The sequence below is a fragment of the Acinonyx jubatus genome, chromosome B4 (assembly GCF_027475565.1).
Source record: "Acinonyx jubatus isolate Ajub_Pintada_27869175 chromosome B4, VMU_Ajub_asm_v1.0, whole genome shotgun sequence".
Lineage (NCBI taxonomy): Eukaryota > Metazoa > Chordata > Mammalia > Carnivora > Felidae > Acinonyx > Acinonyx jubatus.
In genome coordinates, this window is record NC_069387.1 from 27,390,722 (window position 1) to 27,403,577 (window position 12,856).

A 12,856-nucleotide genomic window follows, 5' to 3' on the forward strand; every position below is an offset into this window, starting at 1 on the left:
TGCCTGCATTTGCCCCTGAGTCGCTGGACTGCCAGCTAGGCAGGGGATGCCTGGCATTTCCTCAGGCTGTCACCTGGGAGGACATTGGTAACATGTGAACAGTAGAAGCGAAGCGTTTCCAGGGCCACAGCATGCCACCAAAGGGTAATCTGGTCAAATCCGTTCTCTGGGCACCACAGCGGTGCGGGGCGGGCATCCTTCCCCTGGGATGGCTCTCGAACCTACCGCACCGAGGAGAGGGTGGAGAGAACGCAGGCCAGTGCCCTGTCAACAGGCAGACGGCCGGGAAGCAAAATGTCTCATCTCGAAACGCTGTTCTTTGTGCCAGCGAGTGGGGAGGGGTGATAGTTGACCTTCGGCGAGGTATCCAAAGGCATCACTGGCCCACTGGATTTTCCCCTTGGACCACTGGGAAAAAAACAGAACGATGAACTCATTCGCTCTGCAGGTATTCACTGGTCACGTACTTGGTGCCAAGCACAGATTTAGGGACCAGGGTCTTGCAAGTGAACTAACCTAAGTCTCTGTCCCCATGACGCTTACGTTCTAGCAAGAGAGGACAAGGAATAGTTAATATGTATGTTGTATATAAAAACGTGATCACTTTCATTGCAACTTGTATGTAATTATACATTCTTTTCTAAGGGCCAAGCCAGTCCCTCTCATTGTTGCCCCCCCCCCACCACCACATACACACACACACATTCATTAACCACGGAGCATGTTTTAATTCATTAGTAAGAATTATTTTAGGAAGAAGAGAGATGGTGAACTGATCTGCAGATTTAGTCTTGAATAATTCCATACTGCCAACACTTCCAGGCTTAAAACAAACAAACAAACAAACAAACTACTGGATTTTCTCCGTGCAGATGTCCCCTGGAAGCCGGACTGCATAGTAGCAGTAAAGTGACAATACATGAGTGCGATGAAGGATCGGAGCCCCTGGGATTCTGGGACGCTTTAGGAAGGAGAGACAGGAAAGCCTACGACTGCATGCTTCAAGGTAATCCAACATTCCGTAGCTTTCCATCACTAATTTAGTCAGTACATATTTACTGAGCACATACTATGCACAACACCCAGTGAATCACACCTAGGCTAGGTCCTCCCAGGCCTACAACGCAGTAAGGAAGCTAAATAATACGCACAGCTAAGCATAATGCCAAATCAAACTTTGGTGTGTCACGAAAGAGGTACGAATGAAGGAGGCTGAGAGTTAAAAGAAAGAGTAGTTCCACCAGGAAAATCACACGACATTTACACAGAGCCTCAGAGGGAAGCATGACCTGAAGAGACGGAGGGAGAGAAGCGAATTCCAGGAAACCAGAGGGACAGTGACACAACGTGACCCTATGGCATGAGACGCTTTCGGTCTGGCCAGCATCCTGGGTGCAGGGACCTAACAGAGTTCAGATTAGAGAATAGGTCGGTTTTGTATTAAATACACAAAACGCAGATCAACTTAACGTACAGATTAACACAGAGGGAAAGCTAACAAGTATTAGGCAGGTTAGGATGAGACAGACACCGCCTAAGCACCTGATCTGCCTTAACTCAACGCTCACCACCTAACGCCACCGTGTTTGTTCTGATGAGGAAACTGAGGCACAGCGAACTTCATCAGCTTGCCCAAGGTTGGACCACAGTGGGGTATACTCATCTCAGTTTTCCTGAACTTTTACAGAGTTTTTCTTAATAATGCATATTGGTGATGGAAAATGTTTGAAAGTACAGAGAGGTTGAAAAAGAAACTAAGTCCCTTATGATCTTCTCTCTCAAAGATAACTAGAATCAACATTTCTCTATGGGATCCATACACATCTATATTAAAGGAAATTTTGGACAGCAGTACACAGTTTTGTAACCCGATTTTTCCCTTTATTATGAACAGTTGCTCAAGTTGTTAATATCTAGACTTCTCTGGCCGCAGGGCATTCCATGAATATGCTATATGCCATTTTCTATTTAACCTGTCTCTTTTGGTTGGAGAGAGGTTTCCGATTTTTCCCTATTACACAATAGAGATGTGAATAAATTTAAGCCAAGTACGTGTATTTGCTTCTAGTTAAATTCCTAGATACAGAAGTGCTGTGGTAAAGGTAGAAAAGATTCAGGGTACAGCTCAACAAGGGTGCCCCCGAACACGGACACCAATCTCCATATTCACCCGGCAATATACATCAGAGAGTGTGCATTCCCCCGTGGACTTTGCCTTTTCCTCTTTGCCAAAATGGGGGGTGGGGGGGAGACTGCTACCTAAGCACTATTTTAACTAATGGTTTAAATTGGAAGTACTGTTAAATGCTTATGTATTTTTTTTTAATTATTTGTATTTCTACTTTGGTGAATGTTTTCATTTCTGCCTTTTTGTACATTTTTACTGAGATGTTTATCTTTATTCTTTTATATACCAAGGGCACGAACCAGTTTCCACATTTCTCATTTTGTCACTTGCCTTTTTGTTTGGTTTGGGGCTTTTTTGCAATGAAAGTGTTCATTTTTGTACTGTCAGTGCAGAAATCCCCTGTGCCTTCATTCCTCCTTTCATAATTATGATTAAGGAGACCTTCCCTACCTCCAAGGTCAGATAAATTTTACCTATTTTTGCACGAAGTTTTGGGGTTATTTCATGTCTTACGGTCGCTCTCCCGTCCATCTGGGATTTCCTTTGATGCATATCGTGTCCTCAGCTCTGTTCTCTTTTCTTTCAAAGATCCTGGAAATTTTAACTTCACACCCCGCCTGTTCATCCTCAGCAGTTCCTCTGGTGACTTCTCAGCCACAGAATTCATGTATCCTGCCCGAGACCCCTCTGTGGTCAATTCTATGCCCTTCCTGCAGGAAGATCTGTACAGCGCGCCACAGCCAGGTACGGCCCGCGGAAGGGGTCATCGTGCCGAGCCACAGAACATACACCTTCCAGACGGCCTTTTTACTTTACTTGCATATTGACTAAACGGTTTTTATTTGCCAAGTGCCCTGGCGGGTAACTTTCTTATGTTATCTCATGCTCACACCTACCCCAAAAGGAAGGGAACATCAGCCGTATGTTACAGTCTAGGAAACCGAGGCCCAGGTACTTAACTCGCCCAGGTAGGCTGAGCACAACCGTGTCAGGCCTGGAATCTCAGCTCTTCTCCCAGACTCCCCTCAGTCTTGTGGCTTCGTGGCCCACAGTCGGCCTCCCCTGCTCCGGGCATCATGTTTTCCATTCGAGACACAAAGAAAGGGTTGGGAAAAGGGCAGTGATGGCCGTGTCTCTCCCTTGTATTGGATAAAGCAAAAGCTTTCCCAGAAGCCCCCAGCTGACTTCTGCTCACATCCCGTTGGCCAGAGCTCTGTCACGTGAACACCCTCCACTACCGGGGAGCCTGGGAGAGCAAGTGGCGGGGCGGCAAGGGGTTGGGAGTATCTGTTGAATCAGCCAAAGAACGGTGTCTGCCTTAGCCAAGGCTGCACGGCAGGGCTGTGGTTCCCACCCATGTCTTCTGACTCCGAGGTCAAGGCTGTATACACTCGGCCCCCACCTCGCGACAGAACCAGTTGTGTGCCCTTGTGCTGGTTGGGACAGTCACCGTCACCAGAGACTGGGCTGTACGGACCCAGCCAGACTCCTGCAGTCGAGTCTGAGCCCTTGTGCCCTCTCCCCTCAGCCACAACCTCTCATTAACCCGGCCCAGCTCCCCACCTTAAAAGCTCAACAGCTGGCCCACGGGTCATACTGCGGGAAATACTAGCAAGTTCCTTCAAAGGGAGGCCGCTACCCACCCTCTTCACGCTATGCCTCAGGGTGGGTTATCAACCTCTTCTGGGCTTTTCAAATGTGTGGTGTGCGTGGAATTCTGAAACACGGGCCAGGAAAGGACGCGGGGCAGGCGGACCGAGCAGGTGTGAGAGCCCCTCTGCCACATGGAATACAAGTCGGGCTGACGGTGTGTTAGAACGCGTCTGCTCCTTCAAGCCCTATTCTCTCACCGAGAACCAGGAACTTAGTCACCTAGGAAGCAATCGCATGTGGGGCACGCACATCAGTGACCTGTAGGGCAAGGGGGGTGTACTCTCCGGTTTTCAATATGCTCTTTGGAGAGAAATGCTGCTTACAGCCCCTCGCGGGTGCGTTATCCCTCCCCTCAGCATGCTGCCAGTTCTCGGAAGGGCCGCCGGCGGGCCGGCTACTGAGGAGGGGCAAAGGGAGAGAGAGTGTGGGGACAGGGAGGGAAAAGAGGCCGGCATCACAGATGCCACCTCTCTCTGCCCAGAGGCTTTAACTGACTGTATGCTCAAAGGGCTGAGGCGTCGTGGACACCCCGCCTTTGGCCCCGCCAAGGGGATTCTGCACCCCTCCCTCTGACAAAAGCAGCCTGGAGGGAAGCATCCATTAGGTTTGGGGAAGAGTGCCCCGGAAGCATCCACGGAGAAGCCCCTGATTGTCTGGTCTGCCCTTGCCCTCACAGCACTCTTCCTTGTTGACAATCACCATGAGGTGTACCTCTGGCAGGGCTGGTGGCCCATCGAGAACAAGATCACGGGTTCTGCCCGCATTCGCTGGGCCTCCGACCGCAAGAGTGCCATGGAGACCGTGCTCCAGTACTGCAAAGGTGAGGCGTCGGTGCCAGTGGGCAGGCCTGGGGCCCTCAGCTCTGCGACAGGCTTCATCCACCCCGGCAGGATTGCAGACCAGTGTTTTCCTTCCTGCGCGTGCCGGCCAACCTTGATAAAGCCCGGCAGGCAGTGATGAAACCAAGTTTTTTTTTTGAGGCTTCTTAATCTTGAGATTAATGCATTCTTGACTGTCACCATGAATGGGAATTCATTTTTCTCTTTTACATCACTGGGCCGTCTGAGTTGCTACCCTCAAGATTTAAGGCTGTATTGTGGAATGCCCTGGAGGGGTCGGAACCCTTTTGCACTCTGGTGTAATCATGCTGGGGGCCTCCTTCTGCGCATAGCCGCCCACTGTCCAGAGTGGAAAGCTCGCCTAAATGAGCTGGAAAGCCAATGGCAACCTTTTGGTCATTCGTTATTATTTTTAGTGTGATATCTAAAAAAGAAAGATCTACTGTGAACTCATGGCTTTTTACTATACCATCCGCCAAAAAGGTATAGAATTTTATGTAAAACGAAGATGCCAGTAATTAATTTCTTGTCTTAATTTTTAAGGTTTCATGGATTAGTTTCACTGAGTTCATACAGTTGATTCTCTCTTGAAAAGCTCGTCAGTAACAAGTAACAAATTCCCACCAAATGTTTAAATTAGAGTGGTTTAGAAAATGCTCTCGTTAGCTGTTTAACTCACATTGAACTTAACGCTGCCTTAGGAAGTCAGAGGAATACTTCTACAGGTGAATGCAAGAGGAAAAAATCTCATGCCCAGGAGCCATGGAGAGAGGCTTTCTCAGATCCAGAGACATGGAAGCATTTTGCTAGAGTCAGGTCACTTACATGCAGTGTTATGCATCCTTATATGCATAAACTTAACATTTTGTATAAATACCATCCATGCGTTATTATGAACTACTCACAACTTGCACTCTAACCATAAGTCAAGAGATCCAAATGAAGAAAAGATTTCAAGGGAAATCAGAGAAAGACCGGGTCTTTGGACCCATACCCCAGGTGTCCTGATGTTGCCCTCTGTGTACCTACAGGAAAAAATATCAAGAGGCCACCCCCCAAGTCTTACCTTATCCACGCTGGTCTGGAGCCCCTGACGTTCACCAATATGTTCCCCAGCTGGGAGCACAGAGAGGACATTGCTGAAATCACAGAAATGGTGAGTGTGGTTTGCTTCCCCCTGAAGGTGGCTCCACACCTTTCAGATTGTGAGTCGACTGTACCTTGGGAAGAAGCATCCCAATGGCATTTTCTAAGTGATAAAATGTTGTTGTTGTTGTTGTTGTTGTTGTTGTTTTCTTTTACAACATGTTAGCAAGTCTACATAGAATTAGCTTAGGAAATGGAAAAATCATTTGAACTATTTTGGTAATCAGTCATTTGAACTATTTTGGTATTCTTCTACACCTGGTGTTCAAGTTAAACAACTTAAAAGCAAAGGTGAACTTAATTACTCTGAAGAATATACAGAAATAAAAGCTGCCATCTCTTCATTCTGTTTGCTAAAATTCTGTTGCTTTTCAAGGTCCGTGTAAGGCACAACAAAATCCTCTGGCTTCAGACATTAACCTTGTGTTTGAGGAGACACAAAATAAATCTGTGATGGATTATTCACAGATCAAAGTACGAAGTGAATGAATGTATCGTGAGTCACTCCTGATTAGGAGTGTGAATAGCTCATTAATAGTATTTCATGAGACCAGTTGGTATTAGCCCATGAAGCATTTATCATAACCTTTATTTACTAAAGCATATTATTAACCAGAACATTATAATTTCCAACCACATAGAAAAAAAAAAAAAGCTTACTACAGCTGTGTAGAATTTCTTAAGTCATGAGTTTTTAACATTGTGAAGGAAATAGGTTTGTTCCATTTCAATTTTCTTACTATGTCAGAGAGCTGCTTTTCTGGAGGAGACAACATGGGTATTTTACGGGAGGTCCGAAGACGTTTAAACAAAAAGAGTTTGCTGCTGCTTAACAGTGGATGCGCAGCGCAAATGCCTGTTTAATGCCAGCATCGCTGCCGAGACTCACATCTCTCTGTAAGCCAGTGGGCTTGGTCCACGCGGGGAGGAGCCGGATAGGGCTCTGTTTACAATAAACATGCAGTCGTGCCTGGGGGTGCAGCGCCCCACACCCGTACCTCCTCCTGCAGTGTGAGTTCAAGGCTGTAATTACCGCTGTGTCCTGCTTCCACCGTGCATGCCCAGGCAGCAGTGGCCTGGGAGCATCTCGCGCAGGCTGGCGGGCTTCCGGCCAGTGAGGTCGGGCTTTCCACGCCAAGTTGTGGCAATAACACAATCACTGAGTGCTCACCGTGGGCCAGGCACTTATTTTTACAACAGTCTATTAAGATTCATCTTCGTGTATCTCCGTTTTCCCAGGGAAGGAGCTGAGACACAGACACCTGAAGTAGCTTGTCCCGGGTCTTAGGTGCAGGATTGCTCCAAACCCACTCTGTGACCACTAGTCTCGACCATCATTGATGAATTTGGCAACCCTGTTAGTCATTCATTTCCGCCACTCAAAAGGAGGGCAGTGATCTGGCTTCCAGGTTTAACAGAGGAAGAGAATTTACCTGTAGTAACCAGTTCAGTGTAAATGCACACAGAGTGGTTTTTGTTTGTTTGTTTGAAGTCTGGATTCAGCAGCATATCCTGGACGCATTTTCTTACCTTTTTCTATTACGGATTAAGAAACAGGGCTCAAGGGGGCAGCATGAATCCTCATAAGGTTATTTTAAAATACTTTTAAACAAATTCCATTATCTGAATGCTTCTAGTGTTTAGAGTTCAGATTTAATAATCTTTTTTTTTATTTAAAAAAAATTTTTTTTTAATGTTTATTTATTTTTGAGACAGAGAGAGACAGAGCATGAACGAGGGAAGGTCAGAGAGGGAGACACAGAATCCGAAACAGGCTCCAGGCTCTGAGCAGTCAGCACAGAGCCTGACGCGGGGCTTGAACTCACGGAGTGCGAGATCACGACCTGGGCCGAAGTCGGATGCTTAACCAACTGAGCCACCCAGGCGCCCCGAGAGTTCAGCTTTAATAATCTTAAGCCATAATTCACTCACGTGATACTCCCTTTTGTCCAAGGCAGGATTTATTTGGTGAGGTGGGAAGACATGTAAAGGAGAATTGTGGGGCTTTGGGCAATCCCTTTCCATTTCAGAGCCTGCTTCCCCTTGAGCGACCCCCCCCCCACCCCCCCGGCTAGGCACAGACTAGACAGGGTCCGGCGAGGGCACAGACAGGACAGGGTCGTGTATTTGCAGGCGCGTGACAAAACACTGGTGCAGGTGCAGGACACGAAGTTCTCTCTGCTCCCTCCTCTTCTCTAGGATACGGAAGTTTCGAATCAGATCACCCTTGTGGAAGATGTCTTAGCCAAGCTTTGTAAAACCATTTATCCGCTGGCCGATCTGCTAGCCAGGCCACTGCCCGAGGGAGTTGATCCTCTGAAGCTTGAGATTTATCTCACTGACGAAGACTTTGAGGTAAGCATTTCATCGTGTGGGATGGCGTTTAAGCGACACATTGGCTTGGATGGGAGTCCTCTCACTCACCCACTGGGCGTCTCCCCCAATTTTGCAGTTTGCACTAGACATGACCAGAGAAGAATACAACGCACTGCCCGCCTGGAAGCAGGTGAACCTGAAGAAAGCAAAAGGTCTGTTCTGAGCGGGAGAGATGGCTAGAAGAATCTGCCGTCACTTTCGATACCCTTGGACCAGGAAAATGGCAAATTTTTTTTTTTTTTTTTGGACTGGTATTTAAAAAAAAAAAACAAAAAAGATTTTTTTCATCAGAGTTTTTAAAACCTGAAGTTACTAGCTCTACTGCGTGTCCTGGATTTGTGTATTTTGTAAATGTTTCAGCGAACCCTTTGGAAACTCTCTTTCCACGACTCAGCAGGTCATGTTAATAAAGGTGTCCCCGTGTGCACTTAAGTAGCTGTTTCTCAGCAGCTGCTCTCGCACTGCCCTCCTGTTCTAGCTGAGCGTTGCCTACTCTTTTTTTTGAAGCAATTCTCTTCATAAAGTGTTATTTTGATAGTTTGTGGATTCTAAAATATATATATTTATATAAACACCATATAAATCAAATACGTATTTAACAAAGCAATATTATTCGATTCACTTTTAAGATTTGTTTTCCTTTTGGTGTCAAAATAATATGAAAAGGTAGATGGAATTGCTTCTGTGGAATTAGCTCTGGCACCCTTCTGTATCTTCACACACAGTTCAGAAATGTCTCCTTCGGCCTTAGGTCTGACTTGTTCTGAGTGCTGCTTCCGGTGCTAAAATGAACAGAGACATTTGTACTTCCTGGCACGGGCTCTAAAGAATCTGTGCGAATCCACCTTTCAACCTTAATATCTTCCCTGAAATGTATAGTGCCTTGTTTTTATGTACAGTTTATATACAGAAAAGTTTGCTCTGCGTTTTTTGATGATGGTTTGGAACATTATCTCCAATTTTACTCTAAAAAAACAGTAGAAATGAAAAAAAAACATCTCAAATTTCTAAAACCTGTTGTAAACATTAAACATGCCATTTTGTGATACAGGGCTCCAAAATAAAAGCTTCAGGAATAAACACAATAATTGATTCACATCGAATCCCAAGCATGTTCCTTTCTGCAAAACGTTCTGTTTGTTCATGTCAACCTAGTATCAATACTTGGCTGTTAAATATTAACTGCTAAAACTTTAGAGCAAGATTTTATGTAGGGTTGTATAACTAAATAGACATTTGACCCATAATATTAGTTCTGAGCACTATATTATAGACATATATTTGCAAATCATCATTCAACAGAAGCTTTTTACCCTAAAATGATCTCTGCATCTCATACTGAGGATCTCAGTGCCTTTTTAAGAATATTGAATACAAGGCGCCTGGGTGGCTCAGTCGGTTAAGTGTCTGACTTCGGCTCATGTCATGATGTCGCGGTCTGTGAGTTCAAGCCCTGCATCGGGCTCTGTGCTGACAGCTCAGAGCCTGGAGCCTGCTTCAGATTCTGTGTCTCCCTCTCTGCCCCTCCCCCCATCCTCTCTCTCTCTCTTTCTCTCTCTCAAAAATAAATATACATTAAAAAAATTTAAAAGCTTTAAAAAAAGGAATATTGAATATATAGACATTTAGAAAACCTAAAAATGAGAAAACTCTCCTCACAGGCTCATGGACTCATAAAATGAATTCTGTAGACCTGCCATGAGTTGTTACTGCATCCTTCCTGCCCACCGACCCCTGTTTCGGTCTCTGTCAAACAGATCAGTCAACAGCACATTTGCTTTATTTTTTTTTTTTAACTTTTATTTATTTTTGAGACAGAGAGAGATAGAGCATGAACGGGGTGGGTCAGAGAGAGAGGGAGACACAGAATCGGAAACAGGCTCCAGGCTCTGAGCTGTCAGCACAGAGCCTGACGCGCGGCTCGAACCCACGAACTGCGAGATGGTGACCTGAGCTGAAGTCGGACGCTTAGCCGACTGAGCCACCCAGGCGCCCCAGCACATTTGCTTTAAATTTTATCACTTGTGTGCCCAGCCCTGGGACTGCACCAGGGCCGGGGGCCTATAACCCACCCCTGGTCCCACTGTGTTGAGACTCTGTGATATTGGGCAGTCTCTGAACTTCCCCACCTCGATTTTCTCTGTTTCAAAAAAGGAATCGATGCCAGCTATCCCGCCCACGTCATAGGATTGATTCTTGGTGAGGATCAAGCAGAAACTCTTTGAATATTGTCAAGTGCTGATACCTGCTGGTATTAATATTACTGTTACAGTAGCTGAAGTAGGAGAAGCGTCAGTGTTGAAGTAAAGGAGTGTAGTCTCCTCGAAATGATAGATTAAAGCAGAATGAGTAAAGCCTTCCAAAGAAATAAATGTAGAAGGGAAAGGAGAAAAAGGGGGTACTGGGTGGCTCAGTAGGTTGAGCGTCCGACTTCGGCTCAGGTCATGATCTCAAGGTTCGTGGGTTTGAGCCCCCCGTCGGGCTCTGTGCTGACAGCTGGAGCCTGGAGCCTGCTGCGGATACTGTCTCTCTCTCTCTCTCTCTCTCTCTCTCTGCCCCTCCCTGGCTGGCTCTCTCTTTCAAAGATAAATAAACATTAAAAAAAGAAAGGAGAAAGTGGCATTGCGGTAGGCAGAATGCAAAGAGAAACCGGGATTCAGGGCCAGTAGGGCGACCAGGGGAGTTTCCAAAGGAGAGAGGCAGGCAGAGCTGCCCCCGTGGGTGACCGTTCAAAGCCACCCAGACCCTTACGTACACAGACAGGAACTCGGGTTGCTGGAAGAACTTCCATAGAGAACCTGCTGAGACCACAGATAAGGCAGGTGTCAGCAGTGGTGCCCGTCACCACCGAGTCAACCCATAGCGCTTTGAGGTCGTATCTACTGGTTCTAAATATCCCCCAACGGTGTGCTGTCAGTCTGCTCCCCGCCTCGTCTCTGTAAACGAGGTGCCCATCTTGTGTACCTACCAGCTTCCTGTTCGCCTCTGTGCCTTCTGCCTCTCTTTCCTGCTGACAGAACTGGATCCTCTCTTCCTTGGCTTTTCTGACGCCTTTCCCGCAGAGCCGCAACTTTTGACCTTTGCATACCAGGGAAAGGACCCGGCCTGGACACTTGAATTGCTGAATCTGAGCAACCCAGCTAGTTAGGCTGCACCCGCGTTTCGGGCCTTTCTCTGCAGCCACTCCAAAAGCAAACCACCCTGGGGAACGTTTATTAAACACGACAAATTCACGTGGTCTGGTGTTGCCTTGATTGCCTGCTTTTGAACCAAAGGACTTTGAGACGGGGGAGTGTGTTTGTGTTGGGATTGACACAGAGCTGCAGTGGGGACACATGACATGTCACGTGTGTTTAGAGGCTTGGGAGGAACGGTGGGGATACCATCAGTTTCCAGAGGGATGGGACCACTGTCCCTGTTTGTCCCCCTGGGGCCATGCACAGGCCAGGGTCAGGCAAATCCTTTCTCAGGGACCCACTTCTTTTCCTCCTCGGTTTACACCTTTGGCCCCACCTGTAGAGCTCCCCATTTTGGGTAAAAGAGGATGCATTCCAGCAACAGCTTGAGAATCCATGTTGGTCTTTCATCGTTTTTCTTCGTTTCTGATTATAAAAGTGACCCTTCTATGCACACGGAGACTTGTGCGTGAATGTTCATAGCATCATGCTTGACAACAGCCCAGACCTGTCAACGGCCCACGTGTCCACTGACTAGAAGTGGAGGACACAATGCGGCGCATCCACGCAATGGAGTACCATCCAACAACGTGCAGAACGGACTGCTGATGCCCACTGCCACGTGGATCAACCTCAGAAACATTAACAAGCAAAAGAAGCCAGGTACAGAAGGCCACATGGTGCTTAATTCCATTTCAATGAGATTTCAGAAAAGCCACTCAGAAAGCAGACGCGTGGTGGCCGGAGACGGAGATGGGAGTAAAGGGCGCCCGCAGAGCAGAACAAGGGAACTTTGGGGGGTGATGGGCATTGTCTTCACCGGGGCTGGGGTGAGAGTCGCACAACTCTATAAAAGTACTAAGATTTATTGTACACCTTACAGAGGTGCACCTTAAATTTTATGGCATACGTATCTCGAGAAAGCGGTTGATCTGTGTGAAACCTGCAAACATAATACGCCAGTAATATACAAACATAATTTAGGGATTGAAAATCACAGATGTCCCCACTGCTAACTAATTACTCCTGACACTTGTTAAGGTCATGCCTTACTAGATCTGCCTTACTAGGCAGACGGTACGGGACCACTGCGATCGGCATAGGGACCACGGCAATGAGGTGTAGGGGAGAGAGCTTGGGCCCAACTCTGAATACAGGGAAGAGTGGGAGTTTACAGCCATGGCCGTGGACAGATAATTACTAAAAAGAAATACCAGAGTAAGCGGGAACTCTAGCTTCACTGACCTAACAGGATTCATGCTGAAGCCAGGCCAGGGTGACCAGGCGCCACGAGGGGACGGTGGAGAAAGACGAACCTGATTAGATAACGAGGGTGATCAGATATCAAGGGTAAGGGATCTCACTAAACCTACTCATCAGGATTTGTGCAGGAAGTGTGCTCTAGGAAGACATGCCCAAGGACAGGGCCTAGGTGGGCTCGGAGGAGCCTGACTAAAGTTTGGTCAAGGGGAGTGTCTTTGTCACCACTTCTCAAATAGAAGTACGTCAATAATTTGACTTATATTCTTCTAGATTGG

At 46.9% G+C, this 12,856-nt stretch overlaps 1 protein-coding gene across 20 annotated transcripts in view; it reads left to right on the forward strand.

Moving 5' to 3' along the window:
• The window catches only part of SVIL (supervillin), a 231,358-nt gene extending 222,120 nt beyond the window's left edge, over window positions 1–9,238 (forward strand). For all 20 annotated transcript variants that reach the window (XM_053225459.1, XM_053225463.1, XM_053225462.1 and 17 more), the window contains 6 exons: window positions 873–1,006; window positions 2,717–2,872; window positions 4,458–4,601; window positions 5,652–5,776; window positions 7,966–8,121; window positions 8,219–9,238. In XM_053225459.1, coding sequence (XP_053081434.1) covers window positions 873–1,006; window positions 2,717–2,872; window positions 4,458–4,601; window positions 5,652–5,776; window positions 7,966–8,121; window positions 8,219–8,305 — 802 coding nt within the window. In that variant the 3' untranslated portion in view covers window positions 8,306–9,238. The remainder of the gene's footprint in view (window positions 1–872; window positions 1,007–2,716; window positions 2,873–4,457; window positions 4,602–5,651; window positions 5,777–7,965; window positions 8,122–8,218) is intronic.
• Window positions 9,239–12,856: the final 3,618 nt, after the last annotated feature.